General features: G+C 37.6%; 1 protein-coding gene across 3 annotated transcripts in view; it reads left to right on the top strand.

Annotated features, from left to right (window-relative positions):
• Positions 1–20,852, top strand: part of CFAP206 (cilia and flagella associated protein 206) — a 51,142-nt gene that overhangs the window by 6,355 nt on the left and 23,935 nt on the right. For all 3 annotated transcript variants that reach the window (XM_017538913.2, XM_017538911.2, XM_017538912.2), the window contains exons 4-10: positions 316–406; positions 2,915–3,103; positions 3,890–4,048; positions 5,487–5,695; positions 13,982–14,101; positions 15,926–16,124; positions 19,407–19,547. In XM_017538913.2, coding sequence (XP_017394402.1) covers positions 316–406; positions 2,915–3,103; positions 3,890–4,048; positions 5,487–5,695; positions 13,982–14,101; positions 15,926–16,124; positions 19,407–19,547 — 1,108 coding nt within the window. The remainder of the gene's footprint in view (positions 1–315; positions 407–2,914; positions 3,104–3,889; positions 4,049–5,486; positions 5,696–13,981; positions 14,102–15,925; positions 16,125–19,406; positions 19,548–20,852) is intronic.

Raw genomic sequence — 20,852 nt, 5'->3', positions numbered from 1 at the left:
CTGTAGTCCCAGTTACTCGGGAGGCAGAGGCAGAAGAATCACTTGAACTCAGAGGCAGAGGTTGCAGTGAGCCAAGCAAGCCACTGCATTCCAGCCTGGGTGACAGAGCGAGACTCCGTCTCAAAAACAATTTTTTGGTTAAATAAACCATAAAGCCTGAAGTCCTCTAAGAGAAAAGAAAATAATAGAAGGGGTTATAGGTGAATAAATATCAGAAACCACCGCCTTTCCTTTTATTTTTGAAAATAACTTCAGGAAATACTTGAATGTCTCAGAAACTATAACTAAAAGCATTAATGGGCTATTCTTTTCTAGCTTTGTATGGCTCGGCTATTGGATACTAAAAATCCATCCCTGGACACTATAAAGATGCAAGTCTACTTTGATATGAATTATACAAATCGAGGTAACATATACTACCTATTTTTATACTTAGAACAATTTCATATTATATTTCAGCTAAGAAGGGTTGACAGTGAATTTAATTGTTTAATCAATTTAACAGTTTAATTTTTGGCAGTCTTTTGAAATGTTTTTCAACTTTGAAGAATATAACAATGTTAGAAATGCTACGTAAAAAAAATCATTGGCCTTTGTGAGTGTTAAAAGTCAATTCAAATTATTATGTCATAATTATTGTTCCCAAGTCTATTGTCTTTTAACCTTTATGGCACCAATGCACAATAATTAGAAATTCAAACAACCAGCCCATTGAAGGTAAAAGTTTTTAATTTGTAGATTTTCTTGTTCCTGGTTTATATTATTATCTTATAATAATTACCTAAATTATGGAACTATCCAAAAATAAAATGAGTGATGGGAAATTTAAGCATAGAAAGTTTTTCAGTATGTAAATTATTTTTCTTTTGAGACAGAGTCTTGTTCTGTTGCCCAGGCTGTAGTGCAGTAGCGCGATCATAGATCACTACAACCTCTGCTTTCCAGGTTTAAGCAATTCTCCCACCTCAGCCTCCCGAGTAGTTGTGACTATAGGCTTATGCCACCATACTCAGCTAATTTTTGTATTCTTACTAGAGACAGGGTTTTGCCATGTTACCCAGCCTAGTCTCAAACTCCTGGCCTCAAGCAATCTGTCCACACTGGACTCCTAAAGTGCTGGGATTTCAAGTGAGAGCCAGCATGCCCCGCTCATTATGTAAATAATTTAATGCATACATAAAAGACAACTTGGAAACAAAAGAAAAAGGAAAATATAATTCTCTATGGACTGCCTCTGTCCCTGCTATATAAAAGAAATATATTTCTCAATGGAATCCCTCTGCCTCTGCTATATAGTACAATCATTATTATCATTATTAACAATTTAGTGATTTTCTATGTATTAGTTTCAGTTATGCTACCTATGTAAAAATATATATCTTGTGTTTTTGCTTAATAGTGAAATTTTAAAGCAATAAAGTAGTTTTAGAATTGATAAAATTTAACCCATATATATATATATATATGTATATATATATATATTTTTTTTTTGAGACAGAGTTTCACTCTTGTTACTCAGGCTGGAATGCAATGGCGCCATCTCGGCTCACCACAACCTCTGCCTCCTGGGTTCAAGCAGTTCTCCTGCCTCAGCCTCCCCAGTAGCTGGGACTATAAGCGTGCGCCACCATGCCCAGCTAATTTTTGTATTTTAGTAATGACGGGGTTTCACCATGTTAACCAGGATGGTCTTGATCTCTTGACCTTGTGATCCACCCGTGTCGGCCTCCCAGAGTGCTGGGATTACAGTATAGGCATGAGCCAGCATGCCCGGCCTATATTTTTGTTATATATACACACACACACACACACACACAACACACACATATATACATATATATATATATTTTTTTAATTTGCAAAAAGTTCTCAGTTGCTTTTGTGGCAAGAGTATAGGTATAAACTATGCATGGTGGATATGTTAATTATTGCCATTGTAATGGTAATATGGGTTGTCTTATTGAGTCATTGCAAGAAACATCTTTGCAATGGCTCAGTGAACATAGTGTCCTGCCAGCGTTGAGACTATACCTCAGCATATCACAGGAGGAATAAGGAGGGATACAGTTCTTGATGCAACACTATATTATCAATAATGCTTTTCAGAGGAAATTTAACTAGAACTGAAATAAAAATACACATAACTGAAAGGAATATATATATATATATATATACACACTACATATATATTTCTGTCACTGTATATGCTTATGTATAGTATACTACATGTGCTTACATATAGCATAAATATATAGTATGTATATATTTATATTTTTCAGATAGTATTAAAAATATATATGTTGTAAAAATGATCTTCTTTCTGCTTGAGAGGTTTTAGCCTTTTCTGATATTTACTGGTTAGTTTGGCTGTTTAAAGTCTTAGGTGTTTTGACCAAGTATTCCATTTAAGTCACTGTAATAAATCTTTTTTTTTTTGAGACGGAGTCTTGCTCTGTTGCCCAGGCTGGAGTACAATGATGCACTCTCGGCTCACCGCAACCTCCGCCTCCCGGGTTCAAGCAATTGTCTTGCCTCAGCCTCCCAAGTAGCTGGGATTACAGGTGCGCACCACCATACCCAGCTAATTTTTGTATTTTTAAGTCGAGACAGGATTTCACCATGTTGGTCAGGCTGGTCTCGAACCCCTGACCTCGTAATCTGCCTGCCTCAGCCCCTCAAAGAGCTGGGATTACAGGCGTGAGCCACCACGCCTGGCTGTAATAAATCTTTTCTACTAGATTTTTGTCTTGAGGTTACTTGCTGGCCACTGTTTTTTATTTCATTATTACATCTTAAGAAATTACTTGTTTTCATGAAGTAGAATTGCCATATCCAAGCCAGTTTTTCTCTAGTTCTTAGGTGAGAAGAATTCTGAATATCAAATATATAGAATATTGTTATTTGCCGATTTTAGTGGAATTTCTTGAAGAACATCACCGAGTCCTAGACTTGAGATTAGGCTCCGTTACCAGGGAAATTACAGATAACAGAGCATGTACTAAAGAAGAATTGGAAAGCCTCTACCGGAAGATTATCAGCTATGTGTTACTCCGCTCTGGCCTTGGATCCCCTACAGACATCAAGACTGTCAGAGAGGTAACAGGTAAAAAGTATAACCAATTTCCATTTCATAAGTGAAAATATATGATCATTGTATTTTATAAAATACATTAAATTAAAAGTGTTAAAGGTTGAAGTTCCCTTTTTATCTGAAAAAGAAAAATCAGCACAAATGAGTTAAAATGTACCCAGTCTCCTTTTGCACTGTGTATCAGTCCTAAAACTCAAGTAGCACCTCTAGAAAGTGAAATACTGCTAATTTCTTAGAGCTGCACATATGTAGGGACCCATTACACTTCATTAGAGAAACATTGATAGTAGGATTGAGGGTACCACACTGATTGAGTTAATAGAAAAGCTGGAAAGGGATATTTCATATTGTTAACAGAAATTGAGTGTCATTTAAAGTGGATGATGGAAAGGGGCAGTGTTTTATCCTTAGGAAATTTTGCCCACTTTCATACTTTAAAATGAGGAATAGGAAAAATGTCTAACTCTCCTATGGCTCTCTTCCACAGTTATTTTAAAGCATCAATTTTTCGGCTCAAATCCCTAATTAGAAAGGTTGTTTTCATGCCTATTGCCAAAAAGTTACTAATGGCTGTTCAATTATTAAAAATGGACATGAGGCAATGGCATAACTCTCAGTAGTCCAGCTTTGATGTATGATCAATTTTGTTATATATTCTATAATCAGGTGTCAGAAATTTAAAGAATTACATAAGCAACTCACACCCTTGACTTTCTGCTGAAAGAAAGAAAAACTTATTTAATTTCTGATATCTTTATTCTGTCACTTTGTTTTCCTTTTTTTTCTGGTTTATTTTAGCTGCTCTCCAGAGTGTTTTTCCTCAGGCTGAGCTTGGGACATTTCTAACTCTTTCTAAGAAGGACAAAGAACGCCAACTGAAAGAACTCACCATGATTGTTACTGGAATTCGTTTATTTAACAGAGACTGTGGAAAAGGAGGAGAAGGCATTGATGATTGTAGGTATATCATTAGGTTAATTCTAAAGGTTATATATGTTTAAAATTTAAAATGCACAGTGGGGAAAATAATAACACACCACTGGCATTCTTAAATGTAAGATTTGCATTTTTTACTATTTCCTTAAGTTACTATTGTTTATAATATGTAGTGATTTTTACTTTTGCTGGAGCAAGACTTTAAATTTTATGTACCATGAAGCTAGTATGAGACAGTGAATCTGGGAAAGAAATGAAGGGTTCTGCTCAAAGCTAACCTCCCCAGTTCAGCAGGGCTTTGTGCTCTTTACTGCAAGTCAGTAACCAAAAGGGAGTAAAATTTAGTTGTTTAAAAAACAAAAGTCTTCCTGAAAACAGTTCCTGCTGCAGTTAATGGAATGAAAAGATCCACAAGGAGATATTTCAAATTTCTAAATTCGAGTGCATCTTCTTTGTTATTGTATACTTAATGCATTATTTATCTATAAGTTTGAAAGTATTATGAAATATTTAATGAAGTACCTACCAGAAAAGGTAACTTCCTTATGAATTTGGTACTCCTGTAGGCCCACTGATAAGGTGTTGGTGTCCTTCGCCAGATCACTAATCTAGTATAAAACGGAAATTTTGGCCGGGCGCGGTGGCTCAAGCCTGTAATCCCAGCACGTTGGGAGGCCGAGGCGGGTGGATCACAAGGTCAAGAGATCGAGACCATCCTGGTCAACATGGTGAAACCCCGTCTCTACTAAAAATACAAAAAATCAGCTGGGCATGGTGGCGCATGCCTGTAGTCCCAGCTACTCAGGAGGCTGAGGCAGGAGAATTGCCTGAGCCCAGGAGGCGGAGGTTACGGTGAGCCGAGATCGCGCCATTGCACTCCAGCCTGGGTAACATGAGTGAAACTCCGTCTCAAAAAAAAAATAAATAAATAAATAAAATAAAAAAATAAAACGGAAATTTTTTCTATTTTAAAAACTGTTCTAAAAACTCAAATTTTCATTTTCATAAATGACCTTCCCTTGCTAGACTATTCTGTCATTTCTCACCATCCAGATGAGTTTATTAACAAACATTCGTTTTTTTGTTGGGTTTTTTTTTTTTTCAATAACTAGAAAAGATATGGTATACAGAAGGAGGAGCCAGTGGCTTTTCTGGAAGGACATGATTAACAACACATAATTCCAAACTCTGCCTATTTTCTAAACTCCTCTGTATTTAGTAGCAAAGCTGACCTGCTACAACTGGGTTATCATTCTGATAATATCTTTTGTTTGATCTTGTTTGTGTTAGACTCTTTTCTTTATGTTGTGGGACCCATGAAACACATGCCTCATTATTACTAATTTGAAGGGGGAATAAACCCCAACTGAATGCTTAAAATGTGACTACTTTCTAGGCCTTTTCTCCTTAATCATTTTGAGTCTCCTTTATGGCTGCCTTTTTATACTGTTACAAACAGTGCCAGGTGTTCTCCATGAAGCAATCCCAGCCACCCTGCAGCATATTGATGATGAGCTTGAGAAGACCCAGCGCCAGGCATACTGCTACACAGCCGTCCTCGAGCAGGCAGTCGACAACCCACTCATGAAGGCTGAGCTTCAGCCATATATGTTAAAAGAGGCACTATATAATATACGACAATGTGAGGTCTTCCTTCAGATCATTTTGGTGAGTTAAGTTCATAAGATCTGAAGTTTTTCATATAATGCAATCTCTTTATATGTTATAAGGCCACATCAGGTAGAATCAGGATAACTGCTCAGTTTATATTGCTTTGGTAGGGTTAGGAATAAAATAGAAATAGAAAAGTTGGGTTTAGAGTTTAATGAAAATATTTTGGTAGAAATTTATTTTATATTTTTTCATTATCTTTGGTACTTGATAATAGGATTGTTAGCATGGTGTAGTTAAACAGTGTATATGTGTGAGTAATACTGTATTTTAATTCAGAGCAAGTATCTAACATTGTTTGGCAGGTAGTTGCCTTTCAAATAATTTTTGTGTAATTATTTGTTCTCACTGTAACAACTGGTAGAAAATAATTTTTTTTTTTTCGAGATGGTGTCTCACTATGTAGCCCAGGCTGGAGTGCAGTGGCACGATCTCAGCTCACTGCAACCTCTGCCTCCCAGGTTCAAGCAATTCTGTGCCTCAGGCCTCCCGAGTAGCTGTGATTACAGGCACCTGCCACTATGCCCGGCCAATTTTTGTATTTTTAGTAGACACAGGGTTTCACCACCTTGGCCAGGTTGTCTTGAACTCCTAACCTCATGATCCACCTGCCTTGGCCTCCCAAAGTGCTGGGATTATAGGCATGAGCCACTGTGCCCGGCCAAAAAGATTTTTTTTAAAAGGTTTTTCATAGGCCAGGCACAGTGGCTCAAAGTAATGTCGGTCCTATTACTTTGGGAGGTAGGAGTTTGAGACCAGTCTGGCCAGCATGGCAAAACCCCATCTCTACAAAAAATATGAAAATTAGCCAGGCACAGTAACATGTGCCTGTATTCCCAGCTACTTGAGAGGCTGAGGATCACTTGAGCTGGGGAGGCAGAGGTTGCAGTGAGCCAAAATCATACCAGTGCACTTGGCATGAGTGACAGAGGGAGACCCTGACTCAAAAAAAAAAAAAAAAAGGTGTTTTTGTTTTTTTAATGTAGATGGGGTCTTGCTATGTTGTCTAGGCTGGTCTTGAACATCTGACCTCAAGCAGTCCCCCTGCCTCAGCTTCCCAAGGTGCATAGCAGGCATAAGCCACCAAACCTAGCCAGAAAAGATTTTTATATCTGGTGTTTTTAGATCTAATGAACAAGCCAAAAAGTATCCCCAGAGAGTTGGAAAATATGGTAAAGTGGTGGTTATAACCTTTTAAAAAAGTAACAGTGTCCTTTCTCTCAGAAACTTAGAATTTTACAAATATAAAACAGGTATCTACATAAAGGGATTAGAGGACCTTTTCACTAAGGGATATCCCCATGACATTCTAGGGTAGCAAGGAACACAGTCTGTTAATTACTGCATGACAGCAAGTTATGTTCTTACTCGTCACTGTTTACTTTTACAGTCTGTTTTGCAGCAACTATAAGACTCTTGATTGGTGGAACTGTCTTTTATATGAGTGAATGCCAATTTCTTGAGGGATAGAATAGGATGTACTCTGACCACCTCTTCTTTTTAACTTGTATTTTAATGTCTTGGTACTACTATTGGATGCACTTGGTCTGTCCTCTCTCCTTACCTAACTGTCCTGATGACATGACTTCATTGCAACAAACTAGGGGTTGTCCTCGCAACTAGCCTATCTAATTGCCTTCAGAAGGAAGGATCCTAGCTGGGGGGCTGAGGTTGGAGAGCTGCTTGAGGCCAAGAATTCCAGACCAGCCTGGGCAACATTCCAAGACCTTGTTTCTACTAAAAATAGCATTTTCCAAGTATGGTAGTACTAACCTATAATCCCAGCTACTTGGGAGGCTGAGGTGGGAGAACTGCTTGAGCCTAGGAGTTCGAGGATGCATAAGCTATGGTTATGCCACTGCACTCCAGCTTAGGTAGCCAAACAAGCCCCCATCTCTAAAAAGAATAAGTAAATAAATTAATAATAAAAACCACGTCACTCTCTTGGGGCAGATATATCCCCTTACATTACCTTGTGGCTATCAGCCTTATGTAACTAGTCAGCTATTGAGAGGATTTTGTAGTCTATTTATTTTGAAGTGCATATGAGGCCACAGGAGTAGAACTTCACTTTGACATTTGTCACCTGCATTCAGAGGCAATATTATAAGAAAGAACCTTGGGAAACTGTCATACATACTGTACGGACGTTGCAGAAGATGTCATTCATTGTACAGAATCTTCTCATAGCTTTCAATCATGAATCATAATAAACCAAGTCTTAAATTCTCATTGGTGTTCTACTTCTCACAGCTGGAGAGGAGCAGTGAGTAAAGTGTAGAAGTGATGAGTGTGGGCTTTGCAACCAGACTACATGAATTCTAATCATGACTTTGCCACTTACTAAATCTGTGTCCCTAAGGAGGTTGCTTAACTTCCCTATGCCTTGGTTTCCATATCTGTAAAATGGTTTATTTGTAGTCTTCACTATGAAAATAAGGCAGCATAGTGCGTAGTGCAACAGCTCAGTAAAGTGATAATGATATTGTTTATGATTATCATCATCATCATTGCTCGGGCCTTAGCAGAACAGCTGTTATTTCATTTGTCTAGTGAAACAAGCTGAAGAGCTTTTATTTTTCCATATAGTGTCTCATTTCCAAGCTCCTTGCTGCTCATGTTGTTAAGAAAGTTAATTTTCTTATCTAAGCACTCTTCACGGCCATTTTGTACTGACTTTAGTCAGGATCAGGATGAGTTTTCTTAACTTTCTGATTCTTTTCTGCTCAAAGAGACTTTTTTGTTTTGTTTTGTTTTGTTTTGTTTTTAAAGTATTCAGTCCTTCCCCATCAATCTGTCTTAGTGACAATTAAGGTCAATTATTATGAAATGGATATTGGTTTAATCAGTATTATCTCCTGATTATAAACTATATCAATTTAAATTTTGGCAAGATTTTTCCTATGTTAAAATCTATGAATATTCTTTTTAAAGTCACATTATTTGAACAGATACTACTTCAAAATTTTAAAGTAGCAATTTTGATTTTTAAAAATTCTCTCTTGCCAAAGTTTCAGTCAGTTGATGTAAACATTTAAAAAATCAAATATAGGCTGAGCACAGTGGCTCACACCTGTAATCCCAGCACTTTGGGAGGCCGAGGCAGGCAGATCATCTGAGGTCAGGAGTTTGAGACCAGCCTGGCCAACATGGTAAAACTCCATCTCTACTAAAAATACAAAAATTAGCTGGGCATGGTGGCAGGCACCTGTAATCCCAGCTACTTGGGAGGCTGAGTTAGGAGAACCACTTGGACCCAGGAGGCAGAGGTTGCAGTGAGCTGAGATTGCACCACTGCACTCCAGCTTGGGCAACAGAGTGAGACTATGTCTCAAAAAAAAAAGCAATATATAGCTTGGGTAAGATAGTGAATTATCCAACCAATAGCCTGGGTAAGATAGTGAATTATTTTGTTTTGATCAGGACTTTGTCTGCTGCAGTGAACACATTGAAATATTTAGAAAAGGGAGTGATGATCAGAGTCTTGTTGACTCTCTTAACTGAGAGAATAAAATTCCATCCTCCATGAACTTTTAAAGTGCAAGGCAGACACCAGACAGAGAAAGCTGCATGTTATTGTGCAAGTAAAAGTTGCATTTGACAGAACATTTGTTAAAACCTGTAAGTCGAGATTTTTGTAGAGTTCTTCCCCCAAGACTATATTGGTAGGGCCCATTCACAAACAGGCAATACAGGGCTTCTTGATTTTTCCTGATAAGGCAAGTAAAAACATCAGTTAGGTGGAATTTATGCTTGTTTTATTATATTTTCTTTCTGTTGTAATAAGAACATTAAACATGAGAGATTCCATTCTAATTTCTGCTTCTATAAATTTGACTAGACTTGTTGAAAATTGTACATGGAAGAAAGCATGAGGAACTTATAAAAAGTATTTAAAAGATGGGGGAAGGGGACGAAGACAAAGAAACATGCTGGGATCACATGCTTTTGCCAACCATTTGAATATTACAGTAAAATTTTTTTTAAGTGATAGCATATTTAGAAGACTAATACTATAATTAAAAACTCTAGATGTGCCCGGCTGGTGGCTCATGCCTGTAATCCCAGCACCTTTCAAGGCCAAGGCGGGCAGATCACCTGAGATCAGGAGTTCAAGCCTGGCTAACATGAGGAAACCCATTTCTACCAAAAATACAAAAAAATTAGCCAGGTGTGGTGGTGTGTGCCTGTAATCCCAGCTATTCAGGATGCTGAGGCAGGAGAGTCGCTTGAATCCGGGAGGCAGAGGTTGCAATGAGCTGAGATCACGCCATTGCACTCCAGCTTGGGCAACAAGAGTGAAACTCCATCTCAAAAAAAAAACCAACACAAAAACAACAAACAAAAAACAACTCTAGATGATTGTGAGTAAATTCTTTTTAGTAAATAGAGTAATTTCTAGGACGTTATTAGAAAAAAAGCAAGAAGCTCTGTGTGTCTATTGTGAATGGATCCTGCAAACACAGCTTGGGGGAGGGGTCTAGAGTATTTTTTTTTCTTTTTGAGACAGGGTCTCACTCTGTCACCCAGGCTGGAGTGCAGTGGCACAACCTCCGTTTACGTCTGCCTCGGGGTTCAAGTGATTCTTCTACTTCATCCTCCCAAGTAGCTGGGACTACAGACATGTGCCACCACACCCGGCTAATTTCTTTGTATTTTTAGTAGCGATGGGGTTTCACCGTGTTGGCCAGTCTGGTCTCGAACTCCTGGCCTCAAGTGATCCACCTGCCTTAGCCTCCCAAAGCACTGGGATTACAGGTGTGAGCCACCACCCAGCCTTAGAGTATTTTTAATTGTAGGTTTTAGTAAGTTTGCATGTCCAATGCAACGTATACTTTGGAGAACATATGCAAACGTATTTGTTTCTCGTTGCTGTTGCACAAATCTTAAAAGACTTTAAAGACTGAATTTTCATATTTCCTATAACAAAACTTAAAACACGCAAGGGGAAAAAACTCTGTGAGGGTAGATAAGAGATCTATTCGATATAATAGATAATAGTGTATGGAAGAATAAGGCAGGAGGAGGAGAAATGCTTAAACAGCAGTATGAGTAAAATTAAAGCATGTTATGTTTATGAATAAACATTTGTTTTAATACAGTGAAAATAGTTGATATTACTCATGAAGTAATTATTTTTGTCATTTAAAATAGTCTAGAAAGCATATAATTAGGCTACATACAGATGTCAAGAATTCAAATGCACTTTATTCTCTTCAAATAGATTTCATTCTTTTATGCTATACTCATAAACCCACACACAACCATTTCTGGTTACATCTTGGGCAACACAGTATAATGGTTAAGAGCTGGGCTGTGGGCTCAGATGGTTTGGAGTCCACCATGATGCTATCCCCTATTAACTGTCTTATTAGTAAGACAATTTACTTACCTTTCTATTCTTTGCTTTTCTTATTTGTATTTATCCCTTTTTGTATTTTTAAGTGGTTAATGTGGTGCTTAGCACAGAGTAAGAATAAATATAATTATTTCAAATTCAGTGTTTAGCAACCTGTTTTCCGACCATCATAGTTGTATCAAACATATTGTTTTTCTTTAAATGCTGTGATTTTTAAGATTTTCTGCCTTGTTCAATGTGATTTTTTCTGTTTAATTTTTCATACTTTATTCTTTGTATCAATAGATTAAGAAAGTAAAAGTTTCCCAAGTGTTGATTTATAATGTTTGTGTCACAAGAAAAGTTCAGTTTCACAATAGCAAAAATTCAGTGATCTATTTAAGTGCAATTTTAATCCTTATTTTTAAGCTAAAGGCTTTACAATAAGCTAAATACACACAAACCTGTATATCCTGAACTACAAAAGCACTTTCCATAGCCATTTATGTTTTAGTCAAGTACACATTTCCACAATGAACAAGTACTTACAAACATATAAATAAAAACTATCCCAAATGCTTATCCTGTCATCAATTTTTAAAACTATTCTTGCTACTGAAAGCATTTATTCTGAGAAGATTAAATGTGATATGGGAGAATGAGTTCTCCTAAAAGGTAACAGGCTTTNTTTTTTTTTGAGACGGAGTCTCGCATTGTCGACTAGGCTGGAATGCAATGGCATGATCTCAGCTCACTGAAACCTCTGCCTCCAGGGTTCAAGCAATTCTCCTGCCCCAGCTTCCTGAGTAGCTGGGATTACAGGCCATGGCCAGCTAATATTTTGTATTTTTAGTAGGGAAGGGGTTTCACTATGTTGGTGAGGTTGGTCTCGAATTCCTGACCTCATGATCCGCCCGCCTCAGCCTCCCAAAGTGGTGGTATTTACAGGTGTGAGCCACCATCTAAAACCATTAGATGGTTTTAAATCAAAAATGCCTGAACACAAAAGCATTCACATGAAACTTTTAGTTTTTTGAAAAAAAAAGTCACTCTTGTTATATGAAGAAAAGAATATTAAGACAAATTTTCTTTTAAGACAGATAAAAATCCTTACAAACTGTATTTTTCTATATCACCTCCTTAGAAGGATCACAAACCAGCTCACTACCTTTATTAACCTTTCAGTTTACTGTTGCCTAAAAACTTTAGGATACATGAAGCATGTCTTAGTTATCATAAAGTCAAAGATGTCATTTAGATCTTGCGTAATAAATACCTACAGTATAGCTTACAAAGGCACAAATACAGTTAACACATAAATACTGCTTCACCCTTTAGATAGTCAAAAGCCAGAAAGCAACAAATGGTTTATAAGATGCTTTAACGTTTTTTTTTTTTTTGAGAAGGAGTCTCACTCTGTTGCCAGGCTGGAGTGCAGTGGTATGATCTTGGCTCACTGCAACCTCCAAGTCCCAGGTTCAGGTGATTCTCTTGCCTCAGCCTCCTGAGTAGCTGGGACTACAGATGCACGCCACTATGCCCAGCTAATTTTTGTATTTTTAGTAGAGACTGGGTTTCACCATGTTGGCCAGGATGGTCTCGATCTCTTGACCTCGTGATCCACCTGCCTTGGCCTCCCGAAATGCTGGGATTACAGGCATGAGCCATTGTGCCTGGCTGGTACTTTAACTTATTATGTGTGATCATTGAAACCCAGCAAGTAGTTCAAGTATGCTTATATAAATGTAGTCAAATAAAGGCCCAAAGATCACCCTAAAATTGAAGGCATGGAAATAAAAGCTGAAAACTTTTTGTTTCTTCATCTTTCATTTACATGGCTAATATCTATCAGGACCTTACTATAGAAAATATACAGTTAATATATGTACTTTCTCCAGAAGATAATGAAGTTTCAGAAAGTACAGAAGGTATCAAGATCCATAGTTTGCTTCATCAAACGCTTTTCTAGTTCATTTCAGTTTTGCATTCATAGTAAGCAAGTCTTTAACCTTAGCAAATTCCTTTGATCCTTTCAAATCAAGAAAACAATATTATACTGCCTTGTGAGTCATTTCAGTGATGAACTTTATATGACAGGGTCTTCAAAAATATCCCCTGATTCAGTACAGGGATTCTGGTCATCCCCTAAACCATATATCATACATCACAAGGTGAGATCTCACTAGCCTGCCAACCTGCAGTGCCCTGCTGGCTCACTCCTAACAGATTTTTCTCAATGTGATTTTATTAAATCTTGTTATCAACATAGTTTTCAGAGGAATGCCTAATTAATTTTGTCATTGAGGAATAGGAAAATAACAGCTATATAAAAATGGATTCTTGAGGATTCATTTCTCAAGAACGCAATTATATTTAAATCTAAAGCCAGGTGCGGTGGCTCAAGCCTGTAATCCCAGCACTTTGGGAGGCCGAGGCAGGTGGATCACGAGGACAAGAGATTGAGACCATCCTGGTCAACATGGTGAAACCCTGTCTCTACTAAAAATACAAAAAATTAGCTGGGAATGGTGGCGCGTGCCTGTAATCCCAGCTTCTCAGGAGGCCGAGGCAGGAGAATTGCCTGAACCCAGGAGGCGGAGGTTGCGGTGAGCCGAGATTGTGCCATTGCACTCCAGCCTGGGTAACGAGCGAAACTCCGTCCCCCCTCCCCCAAAAAAAAAAAAAAAAAAATCTAAGAATACCTGTATACATTTAAAAAAAAGTATATCCATTGTATTTCAAAAGATTCATCCATCTCACAAATATCTGGTAAGCACCAGATATGCTGGTACTGTTCTAGGGGTTGAGGATACCGCAGAGAACAGACTTCTGGCTGTCGTCGAGCATACTTTCAGTGGATGTAGGAAGCAGGCATGGTCTGAAATACATATGATTTTTATAGTAGAATTATAAAGATATTAATGCAAATTATGTTGTTTTCACAGTCAGACATAATTACCGGTGCTCAAGAAGTGGAAATGATGACAAAACAGTTAGGAGCTCATCTGGAACAACTAAAAATGACCGTAAAATCAAAGACAGCCGTCCCAACATCACAAGTCTTTGTAAGTATTTGTCATAAACCTTTACCTTAAGGGTAAATTTCCTGTTGAGCCCTATAATATTGGATTGCAAGTCATTATAATTATATTTAATTTCTAAAAATATAATGTTAGTTTTGTATAAGTTGATCCTGCTCTTTATGGTTATTTTGTAGTAATAGTATGCTTTAAGTTGAATGAGAGAATTCCCCTACATAAGCAACTGCTACTAAAGGAACTGCAGCTGTGTAGTATGATAACCATATCCGTATTGGCTGTGACAACAGAAATAATCATAGTACTAGGTTGAAAATGTATTCATAGGAGCCAGTCAGAAATTGGCTCTAGTGCAAGAGATGATATAACTTGTGACCTTCCTGAAAAGACAGATAATAATCATTTTGTTTACCAGGCCTGCACTTATATTGATTTGTCATTATCTGCACCATTTTATGGACAAACCTTATCTGGAAAAGGTGGTATAAAATGTACATGCAGTATTGTTATAGAGGATATGAGACTGTGATAACTCTCTGCAGTCATGCCCAGTATTTAGTTTAAAACCCAAGAAACAAAAGGCCAAATTGTTTAGCTTACATATGGGGCCTTGTTGATTTTTCATGTGTTCTATAAGTCAATGACCTTTAATATGAATAAGAAACATATCTCAGTGGCCTAAAATCTTTAACTTGCAGCTCACAAAACACGCCCTAAGATATGTCTCTGTACTTTCCAGGTTCTTTTGAGTGATGATTGGGCCAGGTAAATCTAATTATAATGAGTCATATTTAGCTTTTAAATTTTACTTTCTTAATATTGTTATATTTTATTAGATGATCAGCCAGGAAAACAAACACAAAAATGGTCTTCAGGCCGGGCATGGTGACTCACGCCTGTAATCCAAGCACTTTGGAGGCCAAGGCGGATGGATCACCTGAGGTCGCGAGTTCAACACCAGCCTGACCAACATGGTGAAACCCTGTCTTTAAAAAAAAAAAAAAAAAAAGGTCTTCAGTGACACTGTTGTGTTCATTCCCCTCTAAACACATCTGATTTTTGGTACTTATGAAGGTGTTTTTTCTTTGTAGATAGTTGTTAACCTGGTGTCCTTGCCGGGTGGGTGGGGGGAGCTTTTCTATGTTGGCATGTTGTCCCACTCTCTCTCTCTCTCTCTTTTTTTTTTTTTTGAGATGTAGTTTCGTTCTTGTCGGCCAGGCTGGAGTGCAATGCCACGATCTCAGCTCCCTGCAACCTCCATCTCCCGGCTTCAAGTAGTTCTCCTGCCTCAGCCTCCCAAGTAGCTGGGATTACAGGCACATGCCACCATACCTGGCCGATTTTGTATTTTTAGTAAAGACAGGGTTTCGCCATGTTGGCCAGGCTAGTCTTGAACTCCTAACCTCAGGTGATCTGCCCGCCTCAGCCTCCAAAAGTGCTGGGATTACAGGCATGAGCCACTGCCCCAGGCCCTATTTTTTTTTTAAGAGATTTTTCCCTTGGTTTTTTGAGATGAAGAGCCCATAATCTTTCTTAGGTGATCACATGTATTTGGCTTTTTAAAGTAAATTAACTTTATAATAATCATACCAAAATAAAATGCCTTGAAATAAAATGCAAGTGTATTTTCTCATAATTTATTTCTCATAATGCAAGTTTATTTTCCAGGTATATCATAATTTATGAGTTAAATTTCTATCTAAAATCTATTATCTAAATTCATATGACTTTCACTTAGGGAGAATTAACTAACTTCTTTACAAATAACAACTGTATTTATCTTAAAGAGGACAGTAATTTATAATTTTATTACACAGTTACATTTTGAACATTTTTTTTCCTCTTTCTTAGCCTATCTTCATTGCACTTTCCACTCTGTGGACCAGCTTCCAAGACGAAACTGTCATAGTTGGTGTCCTCAGTAATTTATTCACTCACCTTCAGCCATTCCTGGATGCTCACGAAATATTCTTTCCTGAGAGAGTAATTCAACATTATCTCAATGGAGTTACTGTGAAAACTGATATGTGTAGAATGAAAGAACACATGGGTAATGAAAATCATTATTTTCTGTTCTTAAAATTGCCTCTAGAACAAAGTCACTCTTTTGTTCTAAAATTTTCATGTTATATCTTTCTGATAAAGCATTAAACATTTTTCTTGATTGTAAAGTACTAATGAGGGGTGGGTGCAGTGGCTCACATGTATAATCCCAGCACTTTGGGAGGCCGAGGTGGGTGGATCACCTGAGGCCAGAAGTTTGAGGCCAACCTGGCCAACATGGCAAAACTCTGTCTCTACTAAAAATACAAATATTAGTCAGGCATGGTGGTATGCTCCTGTAATCCTAGCTACTCAGGAGGCTGAGGCAGGAGAATTGCTTGAACCCAGGAGGCAGAGGTTGCAGTGGGCTGGGATCGTACAACCGCACTCCAGCCTGGGTGATAGAATGAGACTCCATCCCTCCCCCACTCCAAAAAAAGCACTAATGTTCATGAGAGGACAGGTGGAAAACAGAAACTATGTAATGTGAATAACTTACTATCTAGCAGTAACCATTCCTACATTTCTAGTGTTATCATTCATGTTTTGGTTAACAATGATTTTTTGTGCAGATGTGTTTTATTGCAGTCCTAGTGATTTTATTATTGATTTGTTGGAGAAAAGAATATTATTCCTTGCTATTTTGTTGGAAATAGAGCTCAATTTCTTTAGAATGTTATTTGTTAGGTATCTACCTCAGATTCAAGTTGAGAATTTACAAACCAATAAATGTTATCCCTGTAAAATTAATTGAGCTTATTTAGGCCCTTTTTGATAGTTTTTTTAGTTGAAGTGAGAAGCTTGTGCTCCTGGTAAATAGTTTTATGAATATGTATAGTTGTAAAGGCATACTTGTTGTCAGTGTAACTGTTGAGGTGTTTATTTCTATTTTATTGGAGGGCCTGAGTGACAGTAATTAACTTAGTTTTTTGTGCTGAAGTTTTGGCCAGCAGGGCCTTGGCCTACATAATGTCTGTTTTAGTGGTGATGGCCACTCTAGTAACCGGGCGAGTTAGAAGGAATGTGCCATGCTCTGAGTTACAAATTAAGAGTCCTTTATTAATTAGCCAGCGACCAAGAGACGGCTACCACTCAAAATTCTCTCGGCCCGGAGGAAGGGGCCTGATTATCTTTTATACCTTGATTTAGGTAGGGGAGGGGAGTACCTAGCTGAAGCAGAATTTTACAGAAGCAGAAAAGCAGGTTAGAGGAAGGGGCTGCGGGCACAGGTGGCTTCCATACAATTACCAAGCAGGGGAGCTATCAGTCTCCTTCTACACAATGATCAAAGGGAAACTTTTTTCTTACAATAGCAGGGGGGAGGTATGCCAAGCAGGACGCAGTTACAATGGTTACAAGTGTTAACAACAGTACCTTCAATGCTTTTCAGTGCAGCATGACCCAGTTATGCACCCAAAGGGGCTGTGGTAAGGAGGAGGAAGCCAGGTTGGAGTTTACAGCTAAAATGGAGTCAGTTTTGCTAGCCCAGGGTAGGTTATTACATTATCCCTGTAAAATTAATTGAGCTTATTTAGGCCTTTGGAAGATGCATTGATTCTTACAGAAAGAAAATCTTTATCAATAAACTTTTAACCATTTTAGACTCTTCTATCTTAGCTAAAGACAATTTAACATTTATAAAGAATGCCACAAAGGAGCCTGAGACTTGAGATGTTGATGTTGCCTAACAAGAGAGTTGTTCTGGAAAATGAAATTAATAATTTACTCTATGATTTTTCTTTTCAAATTCTATTTTTGTAACGATGGAAAATAGCAGTGATTTCTTAAACTATTAGAATACATAAAAAGTGAAAACTAAATCAGAAACTAAAAAATATCTTTTCAGTTCAAGGTTTTTATTACTCATTTCATTAAAACAGCATATCTAAGCAAATATTAAATCAAAAAGTTAAAGTAGCTTCAACAGTGAATATTAAGTTAACCATATTGGCGAGACTGTTTACCAGCAAATTCCTAGATTTAGATGTGTCATTTTCTACCATATGTCAGAACGTTTTTTTTGAGACAGAGTCTCACTCTAGTTGCCCAGACTGGAGCACAATGGCGCAATCTCGGCTCACCACAACCTCTGCCTCCTGGGTTCAAGCGATTCTTCTGCCTGAGCCTCCCAAGTAGCTTGGATTATAGGCATGAGCCACCAAGCCTGGCTAATTTTGTATTTTTAGTACAGATGGGGTTTCACCACGTTGCTCAGGCTGGTCTCGAACTCTTGATCTCAGGTGATCCACCTGCATCGGCCTACCATTGTGCTGGGATTACAGGCATGAGCCACCATGCCTGGCACGTCAAAACTTTTTATTCACCAGAACACTATTAAATTACTGCTCCAGTGAATTGGGTGATCCAGTGTTCTCCTAAAAGAATTTCATTGACACCTGCCACATATTGTCATTGCTAGAGGCTTTTAGGCATATCAGGAAAAAAGAGAGATGATTTATTTTCTGTAAATTATGCATTTACTTTTAGTGGTAGCCACAAGATCATTTGTGGTGCCTGCTTTTTGGGTTTAGAACCAGGCATAGAAGTATAGGTGGGATTGTGAAAGCTAAGAAACTTTTGGAACAATGTTTTATAAATACGTGGTATTATTTGTGTAAAAATTTATTCAGTTTGCTTATCAAATGTAAATAGGTAAGCTAACCAACAGTAGGAAGAATTTTAAAAAATATAAAGAACAAAAATTACACACCTTGTTATTAAAATCAAGTAACAGACATTTTTTTGACTGTCTTTGCTCAGAACCTTCTGTTGTTTCAAGAAACAATAGTCCTGGTTTATAAGCATCATATGAAACACATTTTGCCACCTAGTATATTATTAAGAACAACATTATATTGAATGAGGTCAATCTATCTCTGTCTGGGTCACCTAGCAGCCAGTCGATTCTGCTCAGTTCCTTGGGTTATTTACTTGGCAGCAGCAGGAAGCATTACACACTCTTTTGGAAGTACCCCAGTCAGCTTTTCTCTCAGCAGCAATGCATGCTTGTCAGAAATGGTCTCTCCTTTCTATTCTTCATTTTGGAGCAAAGTCCTACCTCCAAGTTTGCCCCACAAACTTATGTGACATTATATGTCACTGAGGTCAATTGTACTTCTTTGCTTGAATAGACTTCCTCATAAGTCTGGTTTTGTGAATATCAAGTTTTTGTCAATTGGGAAAAGTACAAAACAATAAAAAAGGTAATGTTTATGAGCTATTGCTGATTTATTTTGGAAATTTAACCTTCTCACTGAATTAAAGCTTTTCTTGTTCTCTTTTATTTTAGAAGATAGAGTAAATGTGGCGGATTTCAGAAAACTAGAGTGGCTTTTCCCAGAAACAACAGCAAATTTTGATAAACTGTTAATTCAGTATCGGGGATTTTGTGCTTACACGTTTGCTGCAGCAGATGGTGTTCTCCTTCCAGGTATATCATTGAAAATAAGACTGTTCTCCTTTCCCCAATTTTTTCTTTATATGGAGTACTGCCATTTCACTTGAGTATTCACTTTAAAAACTTTATGGAATCTAATGGTGAACTAGCAAATGAGCTACAAAGTTAATCCAGACAAAGTCTTCATTTTGGAGGTGCTCTGGTAGACTGACATAAGCAAGAAATTATACGTGATAAGTAATGGAAGGTGTATATATATTATGAAATGTGGATGCTGTAGTACCATAGAAAGGGAATGACTCATATGCCGAATTAAGAATTCTAGAAATGTTACATGACATTGGCCAGACGTGGTGGCTCACGCCTGTAATCCCAGCACTTTGGGAGGCCAAGACGGGTGGATCACTTGAGGTCAGCATTGGAGAGCAGCCAAGCCAATGTGGTGAAACCATGTCTTTACTAAAAATACAAAAATTATCCAGGTGTGGTGGCACATACCTATAGTCCCAGCTACTCAGGAGACTGAGGCATGAGAATCACTTGAACCAGGGAGGCAGAGATTGCAGTGAACAGAGATCACACCACTGCATTTCAGCTGGGCAACAAAGCAAGACTGCGTGTCAAAAACAAAACAAAAAAAACGTTACACAACACTACTAAAAATGCATTATCTTCCAAAGCAATTATTGAAAGAGCAGTACTTATTTGACTGAGGTATTTGTTTAAAAATATTCTTTGTCACTTTGCAGTTATATTTCACTGGCATAGATCAGGATTTCTCTGTTAGACCCCTATAAGGAAGTGGCTAATAGTTTATCAAGTAAAATTTCTTCATGGTATATATATTATTAGTGCTTCTCGAAAATAAATAATAATTCAGAGATAGAGATGAAATAAATTATCCAAAAAGTGCTGTGTGAATTGTGAATAAGAAAAAGCATGCTAGGGCTAGAATGAAAACAGTGTGACAAGATTGTGTCTTATTTATTTTACACCATTAACCTTATTTTCCTTCTTTCTTCATTATTTTTAAAAATTTGTTATGTTTCACTATTGAGTATTTTTTCATTAAAAATAATTATTGGGATTGTACGTATACAGGCTAGAGAGAACAACACAATTGGCTTATTCAAAAAATCTTAGTACATTTTCGATAATGGGAATAACAAAATATTTACTGTGGGAAATTGAGTGAGTAATATTCTGAGGCCCAGTGAGGGTCACTAATACTGGGGAGAAAATAATCAAGAGCCATGCAGAAAAATGTAATGGAATGTAGATAGTTTCCATTTCTTTTCTTTCTTCTCCCTGCCTCCTACCCTCCCCTCCCCTTCCCTC

This window comes from Cebus imitator, unplaced genomic scaffold, assembly GCF_001604975.1.
Source record: "Cebus imitator isolate Cc_AM_T3 unplaced genomic scaffold, Cebus_imitator-1.0 Scaffold117, whole genome shotgun sequence".
NCBI classification, from domain to species: Eukaryota; Metazoa; Chordata; class Mammalia; order Primates; family Cebidae; genus Cebus; species Cebus imitator.
The sequence above is the reverse complement of the archived record's forward strand: the minus strand, read 5'-3'. Positions and strand labels throughout refer to the sequence as shown.